Here is a 17,494-nt window from a genome sequence, read left to right as displayed (position 1 = left end):
GAGGTGCTTCAGGCCCTGCAACAAGCAGGCCTGACCATCAAGGCTAGTAAGTGCCAGATTGGGCAGGGTTCTGTGGTGTACTTGGGACACCTAGTGGGTGGTGGCAAAGTGCAGCCACTCCAGGCCAAGATTAAAACTATCAAGGCCTGGCAACCACCTAGAACTCAGACTGAGGTGAGAACCTTTTTAGGCCTCACAGGATACTACCGCAGATTTGTCAAGGGCTATGGTACCATTGTGTCACCCTTGACAGAACTCACTTCCAAGAAGCAACCTAGGTTGGTGAATTGGACAGAGGCTTGTCAGAAAGCCTTTGACTCCCTGAAGGAAGCCATGTGCACGGCCCCCGTGCTCAAGGCCCCTGACTACTCCCAGGAATTTATCGTGCAGACAGACGCTTCAGAGCATGGCATAGGGGCGGTCCTAGCACAGCTAAATGAGGAGGGCCTAGACCAACCAGTAGTCTTTATTAGCAGAAGGCTATTACCACGGGAAAAGAGGTGGAGTGCTATTGAAAGAGAAGCTTTTGCTGTGGTCTGGGCACTGAAGAAGCTAAGACCCTACCTGTTTGGGACTCACTTCCGGGTTCAGACAGACCACAGGCCCCCCAGATGGCTCATGCAGATGAGGGGTGAGAATCCAAAACTCCTGAGGTGGTCCATTTCCCTACAGGGGATGGACTTTACGATGGAACATCGCCCCGGGGTTGACTACGGCAATGCCGATGGTCTCTCCAAATACTTCCGCCTTAGCGATGAGAGCTCCCAGGAGGTCGGGTAGCTCTCCCCACTTTCAGCTGGGGGGGACACATGTTAGACCTGACAGCCTTAGGGTGGTCACTCCTAACTTTTTGCCTGCCTCCATCCACTTTTTGCACACTGTTTTTGCTGGCTTTTAGACTCTGCGCACTTTACCACTGCTAACCAGTGCTAAAGTGCATATGCTCTCTCCCTTAAAACATGGTAACCTTGAATCATACCTGATTGGACTATTTAATTTACTTATAAGTCCCTAGTAATGTGCACTCTATGTGCCTAGGGCCTGTAGATTAAATGCTACTAGTGGGCCTGCAGCACTGGTTGTGCCAACCACTTAAGTAGCCCCTTTTCCTTGTCTCAGGCCTGCCACTGCAAGGCCTGTGTGTGCAGTTTCACTGTCACCTCGACTTGGCATTTAAAAGTACTTGCCAAGCCTACACCTCCCCTTTCTCCACATATTAGTCACCTCTAATGTGTGCCCTAGCTAACCCCTAGAGCAGGGTGCTGTGTGGGTGAAAGGCAGGACATGTACCTGTGTAGTTTACATGTCCTGGTAGTGTAAAACTCCTAAATTCGTTTTTGCACTTCTGTGAGGCCTGCTCCCTTCATAGGCTAACATTGGGGCTGCCCTCATACAGTATTGAAGTGGTAGCTGCTGATCTGAAAGGAGTAGGAAGGTCATATTTAGTATGGCCAGAATGGAAATTTAAAATCTGGTGAAGTTGGATTTAATATTACTATTCTAGAAATGGCACTTTTAAAAAGTGAGCATTTCTTTGCACTTGAATCTTTCTGTGCCTTACAATCCACGTCTGGCTGGGCTTAGTTGACAGCTCCTTGTGCATTCACTCAGACACACCCCAAACACAGGGTACTCAGCCTCACTTGCATACATCTGCATTTTTAATAGGTCTTCCTGGGCTGGGAGGGTGGAGGGCCTGCTCTCACACAAAGTACTGCCACGCCCCCTACTGGGACCCTGGCAGACAGGATTGAACTGAAAGGGGACCTGGTGCAATTCTTAGCCACTCTTTGAAGTCTCCCCCACTTCAAAGGCACATTTGGGTATAAGACAGGGCCTCTGCCATATCTCATCAGACACTTGCTGGAGAAGAAACCTGAACCAGAAACTACATCCTGCCAAGAAGAACTGCCAGGCTGCTCAAAGGACTCACCTGTCTGCTTTCTACTAAGGACTGCTGCCTTACTGTTGGCCTGCTGCCTTGCTGAACTCTTGTCTGGCTGTGAAAGTGCTCTCTAAGGGCTTGGATAGAGCTTGCCTTCTGTTCCCTGAAGTGTCAGGACTAAAAAGACTTCTCTTTTTCACTTGGACCCTTCATGCGCCGAAATTTTACCGCACAGCTTGTTCCGCGGCGAGAAAAACGCTGCACATCGACGCTGATCGGCGTGACACCTTTGGGACGGCCGGAACTTCGACGCCCGGCCTCGCAAGGAAATCGACGCGATGCCTGCCGTGAGAGCAAAACTTCGACATGCAGCCCCGCAGAATGACGCGCAGCCGGAAAACAAGCAGGAGAATCCACGCACAGACCCGGGACATCTGGTAATCCCTGCGATCCACAGAAAGAGACATTCCGCGCGCCGGAAAACGGTGCACGACTTCCCCGCGTGAAAAATAATAACGCAAGTCCGTGTGTGCTGGGGAGAAATCGACGCAAACACCATTTTTCCACGTATCTCTTCTTCTGTGGCCCTCTGAGGAGATTTTCCACTCCAAACCAGGTACTTTGTGCTTGAAAGAGACTTTGTTTGCTTTTTAAAGACTTAAGACACTTTATATCACGTTTCAGTGATATCTCTACAAATTCACATTGCAACTTTATTCGTTTTGACCTACAATTATCCTTATAAATATTATATATTTTTCTAAACACTGTGTGGTGTATTTTTGTTGTGCTATATGGTGGTATTGTATGATTTATTACACAAATACTTTACACATTGTTTCTAAGTTAAGCCTGACTGCTCGTGCCAAGCTACCAGAGGGTGGGCACAGGATAATCTTGGATTGTGTGTGACTTACCCTGACTAGAGTGAGGGTTTTTGCTTGGACAGTGGGTAACCTGACTGCCCACCAAAAAAACCATTTCTAACACCCCCTTTAACTCAGCTAAACGAATGGAGCATATTTTAAATACCTTTCTACTAAGTTATTTCTAAAACGTGAAGAATATAAGTTAAAATTAATTAATTAGCATGTGTATAGTGTTGAATCTGCCATTTGTAAGGCAACATAGCACATTGGTTGTCCTGTAGCACAGCAGATATTGACATGAAAAGTACCTAAGGAGATTGTTATATCTTGCATTCTTGGTGTGGTTTCCCTTAAACAGTTGCCTTCTGTCGTCCTGTTTGCTGACTTTGTTTTTGCTGGCCTTCGGACTCTGGGCACTTACCCACTGCAGACCAGTGCTAAAGTGCATGTGCTCTTTCCTTAAACATGCTACAATTGGCTTGTCTACTATTGGCATATTTAACTTACTTATAAATCCATAGTGAAAGGCGCTACATGTGCTCTGGGTATGGGGCCTGTAGATTAAGGCCCGTATTTATACTTTTTTAGCGCCGCATTTGCGCCCCTTTTTGATGCAAAAACGGCGCAAACTTACAATAAACAATTGTATTTTGCAAGTTAGCGCCGATTGTGCGTCAAAAAACGACGCAAATGCGGCGCTAAAAAAGTATAAATATGGGCCTAAATGCTACTGGTCGGCCTGCAAACTTGAATGTGCCACCCACTTCAGTAGTTCTTTAAACGTGAATCATGGCTGTCATTGCAGAACCATGGGGTACAGTTTTAAACAGCAATGTCAACCTGCCAAGTTAACCCACTTTCCAGACCCAAACCTTTATTTTTAATAAATATGTCTTGGCTAAGGGAGGTCCTGGACAGCCCCAAGGGCAAGTTGGGCAGGTTGTGGCGTATTTGAAAAACTGGACATGTAATTTTTAGTTTTACATGCCTAGGTAGTAAAAAAACTCTTAAATTCATTTTTTATTACTGCAAGTCTATCTCTCCCCTCGGTTAACATTGAGATTGTCTTATTACATTTTATAAGTGTAATTTAAAATTGGGAAATTAAGTGACCCCCAAGTTTGGTGTCTCTGGAATCACAATTTAAAATCACAACTGATGGTGGAGTTGGATTTTAAACTGTAATTCTGAAAATGCCACTTTTAGAAAGTTGGCATTTTTGTATCTTAAATCATCTAGGGCCATATGTACAAACACTTTTTCCCATAGACACAGAATGGGGAAAAACCTTTGCTACATCTGGCCCCTAGTGCCTCTGCCTGTCTATGAATATGCATCTGAGATGGGTGACAGGTGGGCTTTGTGCATTCCCTCTACACAGCCAAACATAAAGGGAGCTTAGATGTGGCCATTTACATTTTGATGGTTCCTCCTGGGAAATGTGGAAATGAGGAGCTGACACTTGCACCTGAATGGGCTCTGTCTGGATCCAGGGCAAGAAAGGCAGGGATGTTATGCACTTCAAAGGTCTCTCTTCAAACTCTTCCCCACTTCAAAGGCACTATTGGGTATAAGAACTGGACTTCTGACCAAATCGGTATACTTCCTGACCTACATACATTCTGCCAAGAAGAAGAATTGCCGTGCTGATGAAGGGACTTCCTCTTTGCTGGAATACTGCTTTTCTGTGCCTGTCCTGCTGCCTGCTGCCCTCCTTGCCTTGGAGTGAGAAGGACTGGATCTACATCTCTATGCCCCCACAACCAAAGTGACTCTAAGAGCTTGCTGGCTTGCCTCCTGTTTTGAAGTCTCATGGATATCAAGTCTTCACTCAACCCCTTTACAGTCTCTGGACTCTGCCAATAGTGAGCCCCGCTTCTGTCAAGTGGTGCCAATCCATATCTAGGCCCTTAGAAGTGGGTTACTCAGCTGTTTTCTGCTAAAATCCATGCATCGCCATTGTTGTTCCAGTCGGAACTGATGTATCTACCTTCGATACTGATGAATCGCTGTCACTGCTGAGGACAGACTTTGTATGGCTGGCTCTGTGGCTCAACGCCAACGAATTCTCTTCATCACAAAGGGGTTCAACACTGCACCGGTGCTCTAGGACATCCCAACAATGACTGTGTGGCCCCAATGATGACAAATCCCTGACTGCATGGATCAGAAGCAGCACATTATCTATGCATTCTCCCCTCTGCTCCTCGCATGGGATCTTTGACATCGACACAACCCTTTACACAAGGTACTTTTTCAGCGGGACACGGTTAGTCCCAGTAGTCGGCCCACATTCCATCACAGATGGCCTGAACATTTAAATTTTACTCTGTCTAGCACAACCAGATAGCCCCTGTTGGTACTTTAAGATTCTGAGCACTACATTTGCAGATATTCTTTAAAAATACGTGTCTCAACTTCTACTTATTGGACTTTTTGTTCTTTTGGTCTTGTTTTGTGCATTAAATTAAGCTCCAGATACCTACGTTTTTTGTTTGGTGCATTAAATGAATCTCTATATTTCAAAAAATGTTGTGTGGTGTTTTGCAATGTTTAACTCTTTTAGGTGTTTTTACACTTTGCCTCCTGAGTTAAGCCTGCCTGTTATGTGCCAAGTTACCAGAGGATGAGCACAGGTTAATTTATAGTGTTTATCTGACTTACCCTGATTAGGACTGTGGTCCCTACATGGGCAGGGTGCATACCTCTGCAAACTAGAGACTCAATTTATGACAGAGATCCGAAGTATGTATTATGTTGTTTATTACCAGTGCTAAGTTTGGGTGGAGGGGGACCATGATTCACAAGAGGTGAAACCTTGAGTGGGTCATGATAGACATACTGTCTGATTAAAAACAATAGTATTTCACACTCAGTTGATCTGCATGTATGATTGACAATGTGCTGTGTTGTCATGTGCAGCAATTACTAGCATAACCAGTGCACAGTGAAGTAGAATTTGAACAAATAGGCCTTGTGATTCTAGAATGGAATCCAAAAGACAAAAAGCAGTGTTTTCTCAATCAGTTGCACTTCTTTGTGGTTGTGGTAAGAAATGTTACCTTTGTTGTGTAGTAATAAATGAGAGAAAGTACATTTATTCCTACTTTTTGTACAAAGAACGTGCTATTTCTCCACTTTTATTTTCACTTACATGACAGAAGAATTGTATTTCAAATAAAAACATTGGTAATTCTTCTGGCATATGTTTCATTGTAAAATACAGAATTTCACCATAAAAGGGGACATGATTAACAGCAGACTGTCTGCGAAGCCCGATTTGAAGGCAGTAATTCCATCACGAAGAATTTTTGAACTGAGCAAAAAATGTCGAATTTAGAAGTTTCTACTAAGATCATAATTGGGTCAGCGTATTTTTGTTTTGCCTCAAGAGAAAGAAAGCGGATTGGAAAAGGATATTTTCTTTTCCTTTTGTATTTAAAGAGGATTATTATAGAAGATTGCAGTTAATTTGAGTCTCTCAAAAGGAGTGCTCAAAAAGCACCCCACGGTGGTCCATTTGTCTGCTTTAGTAAGAGCGAAGATTGCAGAAGTAGTCCACCCCTTTGTTCCCTGAATTAAAAAAGACTTCGTTCTTCAACTGCAGGGACGCTGCCTTTTATTCCTGCACCACTAACTGAGGGTAAATAAGGGGAACTGTTTTCCTTTTCACCATTATAAAAGATGTTGTTTCTGACATTACATGCGTGGGTTTTGCATAATTGTACGTATTTTATAGGCCGAAGTTAAACGGTGCATTTTTTCTCCAACAGAGCATTATCAACTCTATGTTCCTGAATCAGCACAAGTTGGAACAGCAGTAGGAAAAATCAAGGCAACCGATGCAGATACTGGCCTGAACGCTGACATCAAATACTCCATAGTGAATGGAGACGGTGCGGGGGTGTTTGCCATTACAACTGACAGAGACAACAGGGAGGGGATTCTTTCACTGAAAAAGGTAAACAGTTCCTTTGACAGGATCATTTCTAATGTATTAGGTTAAGATACATGCATACATCTGATAACTCCTCTGAACAGATTATTTGCATGCTTCTAGACTCCATTATCAGTAACAGTTGAAAGCTAGGTGTAGCTTATGTTTTTTTATTTTTTATTTTTTATTTTTTATCTTTGAGATTTGCTGTGGATAGGCCAATTATTAAACCAGTTGGTCATAGCCTTTCCACCAATTGTTCTAGCAACCAGTTGACATAGTTCCCTGTCTGACCATCTTCCGCTCTCTTTGTATTTTCTTTTTCATCTGACAAGTCTATCTAGATATTTAACTGCCTGCAATCTCTTTGTCTTTTTTCTGTGTCTTTTCATTCTAACAACATTCAATGTATATGTGCCTCTGTGTCTGCCTGGCTACCTTGTCTTGTATGCCTGTTTCTCCATCCACCTATCGATCCATATACAATTCTACACAAATGAAAGTTTGCCTAATGTCAATCTGTTTTTCACACTTGAAATCTCATTCATCATCATATAAACAACGAGGGCAAATCTAAAGTTGTCTACCATATCACTTGTGCAAGTTGATGCAGATCAGCAGTGACAAATCAAACAGAAGCTGGCACTCTCCTGGATCTCTTAAGTTTTCACAAACCCAAGAGAGAAGAGACAATGCAGGTGAAGCTGAATATCATAAACCACCCTTCAGCCACTTTTCTGGTGTCTCCTATAACCACTGGGTGGTCTGGAACACAGAGAAAGAGAGTATTTCCCTTTATATTGTAACATCTGTGGACAAACATTTCTGTTTTCGTTACGGTTACATCAAAGCAGTGAATATTCAGATTCAGAGTTGGGTATTCATGACAGCTTTCTACAACAGCAATACTTATCAAATTTGTAATACCAATATCTTGGCAGAATGCATTTGTCCCTTTTCTGTTGGGTGTCCTACAGAGAATGTAACATATAAGTCCATAAAGCAAACTCCAAACCTATTATTTTGCATTGAATCAAATATGTCTAAACTCCTCCCAAGTGAACTGCTCAGAATCAGCTTAAAACCATATGTCAATTCAAACCAACTGCATTATTTAAGTCTTGCTCTATTTCTGTTTTTTTTGTTGGTTGTTTGATGTATTCTTCCACCACAACTGGAGCGTATGAGGGATGATTTTACATCAGAAAAGCACAATCAGTAATCACACTTTGTCTTTCATTTATTAGCTATGTGAGGCATGCATCACGTATAAAGAAAACTTTTTTCAATAAAGCATCCATTTTTTTAGAGCTTTCACCAATGCTTGAGCATACAGCTCCCTAGAGCATGTGCCAACATATTTCACATTCATTTTAAACATGGTGGCCATCTTATAACAGTAGAGCAACAATAAAATATGAACTATACTGCTGTAAGTTGGCTGCCATTTTTTATGTGCTTGCAACGGTGGGGTTGAGATCCTTCTCTTGATGTCTTATTGCCTGATATTGGCTGCTCTCAAAATCAGGGTTATTTAATTTTTTATGCTAATAAGGTGTTGGGGCTTGTAGATATTTCTGTCCTGGCAGTGCTGCCCTTCATTGAGCCAAAGGGAACATGAAGGCTGTCTTGTCAGCACTTCATATACCTGTTGGTACTCTGTGCTGGGTAGATTTTCTTCCCTCTTCTGATTCATAAACAACACATGCGCAGGTGAGACACCATCACTATTCTCACTTATCGAGGTCGACTAGATCTTTGGACTTGGTGAAGAGGTTACTAGTCAGAACCACTGGATCACACATCAATGACATTGTCCCATAAACAATATTAGGCACATGTACAAGTTAACAATAAATCGAACTCCAAACTGAATAAAGTTTCAAAGCTTTATTACAATCCCATTATCGATCTCACACATATGGAGCGCTAAACTAAATTATAAACATACAGGTAAACCATAGACTGACCAAAACATCTGAAAAGATTTAGCCTACTGAAAATCAACACTGTTAGACACTCCAAAAAATGATATAGATTTGCAACAACACAACATGCACCTTATAATTAGATTTCAAAGCAGATGAAGATGACATCAGTAAATCATCAAAATACAGTTTAAGATTCAACTTCAAGTTTCAGGGCTGGGCCTTTCCTGTCACTAACACTAATTTGGACTTGCATGTGTTGGAGCCGGCTAACACATGTGGACAAAAGCAAAAATAAAAGAGAGACAAAAATAATTTAACAATCAACTAACTAGGGTAACTGAAAAGGAAACAAGAAACCACAGTTATACATTTCCTCATGGGATGGCAAAATAATAGTTTGTCAGGCAGGATGGTCAACTTCTTCCAGCATCAGTTGACAGCAGCATCAGGATAGTGCAGAACATGGGCTGCACATAGGGCAAATCAATATTTCAGAATTAGTTGGGTTTATTAGTACTTAAACCACATAACTTAATGGAGTAATTAAACTAAGAGGAGTATACTCATCTGGGGACTTAAAGAATCTGAAGGTGACAGCGAGAATAAACAGACTCAGACAGATTTCTAAAGAGCATTGAAGACAGGGAGAAGACTGACTTCAAATTAAAAGTTTTTCACTAATTAAAAATATGCGTGATCCATTCATTGGTTCTTCAGGAGGGTGCACTTCAGACGTCAGATTCGGTGACCAATGGCTGATTGTTAAAGGTACCACCAATTCTGCTACCATTTCAGATTTTCTAAGCAAGTGTACATTGTCATTTCCATGATTTCATACAGTTCTGACAAAATATTACATTCTGTAATAACTTGCAACATTGGGTTCTTCTCTCACAAAACTAAACTTATTTTACATAGGAATCATAAGTTTCCTGTCCTGATCGACAACTAGAAAAAATAGTGTAGCATTTTTCTGGCCTTCAATACAATAGGACATTCAACATCACATTAACATCCTAGGAAAATAATTCAAGTAAGAGGGGACAGAATAAACAAGTCAATTTCCATTACAGCTGCAAAATGAATCTTTCAGGCGTAATCAAGCTACAAAGTCTAAATACACAAAAATACATTCAATACATTAATTAACCTACTGCGCACCTTACAATTCATATCAAGTATATAAAGCAAATTATTTAACTGCAAACACTCAGAACATCTTCAAACAAGCACAGGCAAATTTCAAGGACCTGGGAAAGTCACCGTGGGCATTTAGGGGCACATCTTCTTTCTATTTTACATTATTAAATCTGAAATATTCAACCAATTAAAAAAGTTCACCTCCTATCTTTTCCACATGATTCTACGATAATCCTTTGAAGGGACCACCCTAGTCTAAATGCAAGGGCGTGCTCTTGAAGAGACTGAAAACCCTGTTCAATTTCAAGGACGGACTCTTAATGAGACGTAACCATCCTCGGCTACCATTTCTTCTGGCAGCATGTCAAGCCTTATGGTTTCTATAGGCTAAGAGTGATCCAGTAGACGTGCTGTTGTGGGCCGATGGACCTTTGGACCCCGTTGAAGATGATCGCGCCCTTGATCCAAACATAGACATCAATCATCAATAATCAACAATAACAACAGTATAAGATCAAATGGAGTCAGTAAAACCACGCACCGTGACCCATTTGGCCACAAATAACCACATCTTTTAGTATCAGTCAGAATATTTATTTCTCTATATTAACAATGCTGACATCACGTAAATCAATCTCAAAACCACATGATAAAGATATAGAAACAACACTGGTTGTCTGAAGCATTTAAATAATCTTGACTTGATTAAAGCATTAATAATGAGGCTTTGAATGGCAACAGTAGAGATCAATAGCAAGAGTAATTGCACAATGGAAATAACATACATTGAATCAGCAATTTAAATGAAGGCAGTTCATTGTCAAACAGATGAGTAGACAAAACACCTTGCTAACTCTGGATTAGCATTAGCATGTTGGGCTGCACACAAAAGTTTTAGTAACATGAATTTGGAAAACATCTAGCTAGGGCTCTATCAAAAAGCAGCAGTTGGTACCTAGAAACAAAAGCAAAGTCAAACATCAAACATTTCAGCATATGCCTGTCTTTAAGGGATCAGCAAGCTACATTAGCCTTTATCAGGGGGACAGCAGCATCAGGACAGAGTGGAAAAGGAAGGGGAATGGTTCAGAATCGGGGCTCTAAGTTTTCTGAACCATCGAGTTAATGTCTAGGGCAAATCAGGAAGTGCTACAAGCTCTAAGTATCAAGCGCTAAAGTAAGCACCAGCATCATCACATGGAGCATAAGAAATAAACTTGAATAGCAAAAATACCAGTGTCAGGAGACAGGCTGGCGAGTGTCAAAGTGATAAAGTGTTGGAACGACAGGGCATCAGAAGAATTGTGCTGCTGAATCTCCAAGAGCAGTGTGGTTAAGTTAAAGTTGTCCTAAGTTGTCATTGGTCAGCGGCACCTTGCAATAACATAGTCCAATAAGTTTCACCTCACAAATTTAAGATATAACTAAGCAGTCTTTCACACGTCGATGATTGGTTGTTCTCCGTTTGCATACATCAGTCAAAACAATAGGAATCAATTTGTAGAACCTTCTGTTCTCCATCAGTAGGCCCATTGTTAGTTCCTGGGAACGTTGCTTTTCCATACGCTGCAACTTAGTCTTTGTAACAATTCAAGAACTTGCAGAGTTTACACACATTTCCTCAAGAGAAATGGCATTTTGTTAATACAGCTCCGGACAATTTCTACATTAAACAAAGCAATGATTATTCAGCAAGCATGAGATCATTTTACTAACATTGCAATTTCAGCAATATTGGCAGACATTAAGTTCAGACTAGGCCTCCCTAACTTGAGTCCTACAGTTAGCATAAGCAGGTTCATAATGTTTATCTACAAGTATGACATATTACTGCATTTCGATAATTATAAACTCTTAAAACATGTTAATGGATTATTAATAATAAATTTTTGTATATAATGATGACCAATCAAGTAGGCACATTTTTGAGTTACATGTTATTTTCTATGTTAATACATTTTGTGCACAATCAAATACAGAGATACATGAAATAATTATTAGTATTAATTTCAGTGCTCACACACACACACACACATGTAACTCGCATTAACAAAATCCATTTAATTCAGTATAAGTTCAATTAAGTCATATTTATTTAATACGTTCAGTTCTTAATCTTCATTTTAATAAAAACACTCTGTTATTTCATTTTAGTACTTTCATTTATTATGGATGCAAAATGTCATGTTAAAATGTGGTGCACAATACAAACAGCGGCCACATGGTCCACCAAAATTCAAATGTGTACATTATTACAACTCATGTTATTTTCTCTGTTAGGCCTTCAAATGCAGGTTAATGGCAGGGTAAGTGGGTGACTGGATGATAGAGGCTGCTGAATTATCAGTGTCTGTGCATTACAAGTTGGTTACATGAGACTTGTCGTGGCTGCATCTGTGATTAACAAAACTGGAGTGGGCTCCCTTCAGGACTCACACAGGCCCTGGGGCTTGGGTACCCCTGCACCATTGGGGCTGCATTGGCCTTTCTAATGCCACTGGTCTGCATCCTTCTGCATCCTGTACACTGTTTTCACCTCAGGCTTTTCACTGAGATCAGATAAAACATTTGGCACAAAGTGAGCATGTTTCTGTGTATGGGATGTTGGTAAGGGTCTCATGCCGCAGCTATACCAATTAATGGCATATGAGATATAGGATTACATTAGGTGAGTGTCATGTACTTTTACATTATAATTAGATAGGTAAAATTTGGAATTGGTTTTTGATATATATTATCTCTCTACACTAATAACTCATGAGCACTAGGTGATATATGTACAGGATGTATATTTCCCCGACATATTATATCAGGGGATGCATTTATATTATGGGAGACTAATCACTGCCTGCACATATTTGAATTGGGAATTTGATGTGTAACAGAAATTACTAACATGTCACAAGTAGTGTTATGGTGCACAAAAGGACTCTCACCACCAAGCACACTATGTTACTTGAATACAAAATAATTTGTGAAATATTTCAATTATTTAAATATTTCATTATATAAAATCACTTACGTAATGCCATTATAGGAAGTCCTGACGAAGTCCTGGGGGTACTCCCTGGATGAAACACGTGTTGACAAAGGGACTAAAGACAAGACAAAGGGACTAAAAGACTAAGGGAGAAAAGAGGAAGCTGTTGGATGGAACTGGTAATTTTGAAACAATTCACACAAGGATATGAATCGGCAACTTTGGAACCAAACCAAATAAAGATGTATAATTTGGATTGATGGACTTTGGGACTGTGGATAGGACAACAAGGGAACTATACATTTGTTTTGGACTTTGGGAAACTTAGATAATAGGACATTATCTGATGGACATTTAATTTGTATAATTTTGATTTATTTAACTTGTGTATATAATATAATCTGATTACTGCTTTGAAACTAGGTTTCTTCTTATTTTATTGTCACGTGTGCAACTGAATTTATTTTCGTGTATGGGATGTTAGCATTTGCACATTTCAGTGGAGTGTGTGTCTACTGGTGCAGATAATTAGATTTCTTGTAGTCATGGTGTATGATTAGACTAGAATGCGTCTCACTGACATATGCAAATTGGTGGTTTACTTTTTTCACAATAATTCCAGGAAGTAAACTATGATGTAAGTGAGAACATGCATGCATGCCAACTTTTGCCTCCCTTTCATGTATATTGTTCACTTTCTTAGCACAAGATACACATGTATGATTGGAAAAACATGACTGCAGCTCTCCATTATAGCTTGTCCGACTGCACAACATCAGAGAAAAGTGAACTGCCATCTCTAAAAATCTTAAATATAATCAATAAATCCCTCTCCCTAAGTGTGCCTCTTTATACATTAAGCACACATGGCTGTGTGCTTAATCTATAAAACCGGGACACACTAAACATTAAAGGAAACTATTTTCTTATAAAGAAAATCTACAAAACATTGTTTTCCCTCCAAAGTGATTATGGCAGTTCTCACTGGAGAGTTCTAGTTATAATTAAAATCCCTTTTATCAACTTCTTCCTGGAGAATGCAAAAATTCTGATTTACAGTTACATGTATTTACAATTCTTGAAAACCAAGTTCAATCTTCAAGGAAGCACAGTTTGCAGGCTAGTTCACTGGATCAATCTGGCACATGCCACCATCTAACCACAGCACTCTGTGCCTGTTAAAGTCTAGAAGGACCCTATCCTGCTTTGCACTTATAACCACTTGGACCCAGGGCCTGCAAGTTTTCTCCAAAGTCAGTTTGCTGGTCTCCTGTTCTGCCTTGTTGACTTAAAAGACTAAAGAACAGCAGTGGTTTGTTGTTGAGGGTTCTGGGTCTCCACCCCTTTTACTTCACCTGTAGGGCTGGTCAGAAGAATAAAACCTACTTGTTCACTCTACAAAGGACCATTAATTTGTTTTGAAAAAAAACATTTATCCACACACTGGATCTTGCTGGCTGGGGGCTGCAGCACACTGCTACTCACCCCAGTCTTGCTTGTTGTTCTCAACCCCTACTCCATGGCCAAAGTCTAGAGTATCTGCTGAGTGGACAATCTCACAACCCAGCCGCCTGTGATGTCATCAGCTCAACAAAGACATAGCCTTGTGGGCCAGTATCCACCCCTGATGAAGTGAGGTTTAAATTAACCCTGGGCATTTCAGACTGAAGCCCTCTTGTGCTGTGGCTTCGTGTCAGTCAGAGGGTGGACAGCATTGTCACAGCTCATCACAAGGAGGGGTGGGAGACCCTGTGATGAGTTGGGAAAGGGTGATATAGAGGCTGCAGTTGGGAAGCTCACCAATTGAGTCTGTGCAGTTGATCATCATGACTTTTGAAGACACACTGCACAGATTCAAGGCATCTGCTTTCCACACTGCATTTAGTGTGTGACGCCATTTCTGCTCTGGTGTCCCATTGTCAGCAGACTTGTGTAATGAAGGTGCATGCAGTGCACTGCAGGTGGCATGTGTTGCTGTCAGCAATTGAGCCTAGCTTTTCTCCAGGCCATCCCCCAGCCCCTAACCCGGTGAGTGGACCCGCTAAGAAAACAAAATTAACAGTGGTTGTGGTTTAAGAGTGCTGCCAGCAACAGATTCCCTAAATGAACCATGCAATAGCTGCTGCTGAGTTTTTTCAAATCTCACTAAACTTGAAATCCTACTGTACCGCCTGTCCCACCTATATGGATAGGATACCACCGCCAAGAGCTTCACTTTAAATTTCCCATGAGAACCCAGCCACTTTTCTGTTGCTGCATCAGCTAGCCATTAGCTCGGTCCAACATGTCCACAATTGTTATTCTCTTTGTTAAAAATGCATCTTGTTTGGCTACTATTTACGTAGATTATGTACAATTTATATTCAAGTTCAATGAGTTGCAGCCAACGTCTATCCATTTCTTATGATAACACTTAAATCCATAAAGTCACTATGAAGTCTGTGCTGTTAACCGCTGCAGGGCTGAGGGGTGAAAAGTACATTTTTAACCCACAGCCCAGGATTGCAGCCATCGATGCGATTGTAATCCAGCAAGCGAAGCAGCTCAGTATCTTAATGTATCTGTTACAGAGAATGTTTTGTAATCAGCAAATAACGGTTCTACATCCAAAACGGCTCACACAGTATTTTATCCTTACAAGGACAATTGCATGAATATCACTGACTCAGATTATAAATCATACCTATTCTTTATAGTGCTACATAGCTTCATGACTGGGGCTGCAAGAACTGTATAAAACCAAGTTATGGCTAGACGTGTTCTCAGCTTGCAATGCTCCATTTCCCCATGTAACTCCGTTTGAGGACAGTATCTTTTTAGATTGACATCACATTTTCCTCAGAAGCCTGGCAACAGCTTCCTCTCTGGAAACCGCAAAAGGTTTATAATATGCTCATTTTAAATCATGAATATTAAAAAGGTCACGTAGAAATGAATTTAGAGCAAAACAAATGTTCTGTGAATTAATGGTGGAGAAGATGAGGCTAAAAACATGACTGCCCCGCCTGACTCGTGCGGTCAAGAAAGCATTGCACAAGTAATGCGTAGATTATGTGCTTGGAGTCAGATGCTTGGCACCAAGGCCAGACTGGCCGTATCAGGCATCAGGTGTTTTTTCCCAGGAGACTGGAAGGGTGTGGGGCTGCATTTGTTACTGGGGGGCTGTATGCTTGGCAGCAAGGCCGGGATGGCCCTACCAGGCATCAGGCATTTCCCTGGGAGACTGGAAGGGTGGGGGGACCACTTTTGTTACTGGGGGTCCGGATTTTTTTTTAGCAGTGCAGCAGTTTGAAAGCACTGCCGAGTTCCTTGTATATCGAACAGTTTGCAGGCAACAATAAAAGTGCCAAGGTTACTCTGGTTAATGTACCTGCTGAAGAGAGATTGGAGTTTTGTCTAGTGGCAGTTTTGACTCGTCTAAGGTAGAGTGGTGTGTTAATATGCCAGCTGCAATGAATATGCAGATACCTGAACACTTTTTAATATGCACTGCTCAGTCACATACTGCTGTTGTCAGAGACCCTTTTGTTATTGTGCAGTTCATAGTTACATTCATAATCGAGTAGAGTAAACTCTAAGCACTGTGGTACATTCTGAATTCTAACTTTATGCTTCAACAAACCAAACACTCTTAAAAAGTGCCTACCAGTATGAATGACATGATACCTACACCTTGTAGTCCCCTTTGTTTTCTAATACTAATTTAGACAGTCTGTGTGATGTAAAGTGCTCCAGCGCCCTGTGCTGGTAAGAGAGGTGGTATAAAAACAAATAAAATACCTGTGGAAAGAGGGACTATGGAGAGATGAGAGGCACTGTTAGATGGTAAAATAATTATTGAAGAGCCCCAGTAAAGATCGCCGTATTCTGGTACACTGTAAGGTCATCATATAGTATGCTTTATAAAAGAATGCATTTGAATATGTAATGAAAAATGTGTTGGAGAATGCACAGGTTTGCCATTTTTCCTAAATTTACTTGGAAGGAGAACACCCCCCAAGCTCTATTGCAGTGGTCAGACTCGCTCTCTATGCACCCTAAAGGTGCTGGCATAATTTACCAGGGCAGCTTTGGATTCCCAGTCAGACCTGTGCTGGTGATAATATCAGGGTTTTCAACAGAGAAAAAAAACGATCAAGCCTACCATTCAATAGACCCACAAGTGGTCAAAAACACTATCAGACCAGCTCTCCCGGTACTGCACTACCATGGGCATAAATTGCATGACATAAGGAGATGGGATGGAGCCCTCACCCCTCACCAGAGATGCACACTGTGCACAGTCCCAGAGGTCTCAAGATATCCCATTTCTGGTGAGAATCAGAGTCTCAATTTTATTTTTTAATTTTTAGTATGTCACATAAGTTTGAATTCTGGGACATGCAGCCCTGCAGTGCCCGGAAATAAAACAGCTTGGACTAAAATTGAAAGCATTAGCAGGCAGGGCTGGCTGAACATTGCAGGCCTGATATAGGACTGGGTCTCAGTTGAGTCCAAAACCTAGGGCCAGATTTATGCAGGCATTGCGCCATTTCAACACCACATTATCATCATTTGTTTTACGCTAATGTGGCATTGGAAGGGGAAAAGCATGCGCCATATTTAAAAAGTGGGGCAATGATTGCATGCTTGAATACTTTGCAGAATTAGCATCATCATTTTTTACGCTAATCATGCAAAGCGTCGGACTATGGTCCAAAAATTATGATGCTAGTTACCCTAACTACTGTAATGGTGTGCCATATTTTAAAT

The 17,494-nt window shown here is 41.1% G+C and overlaps 1 protein-coding gene across 2 annotated transcripts in view; it reads left to right on the top strand.

The window, feature by feature from the left end:
- The window catches only part of CDH18 (cadherin 18), a 2,476,497-nt gene that overhangs the window by 1,703,159 nt on the left and 755,844 nt on the right, over positions 1 to 17,494 (top strand). For both annotated transcript variants that reach the window (XM_069219481.1, XM_069219482.1), the window contains exon 8: positions 6,528 to 6,715. In XM_069219481.1, coding sequence (XP_069075582.1) covers positions 6,528 to 6,715 — 188 coding nt within the window. The remainder of the gene's footprint in view (positions 1 to 6,527; positions 6,716 to 17,494) is intronic.

The sequence above is a fragment of the Pleurodeles waltl genome, chromosome 2_2 (genome assembly GCF_031143425.1).
Source record: "Pleurodeles waltl isolate 20211129_DDA chromosome 2_2, aPleWal1.hap1.20221129, whole genome shotgun sequence".
Classification (NCBI taxonomy): domain Eukaryota; kingdom Metazoa; phylum Chordata; class Amphibia; order Caudata; family Salamandridae; genus Pleurodeles; species Pleurodeles waltl.
This window is presented reverse-complemented; position numbering and strand designations above follow the sequence as displayed.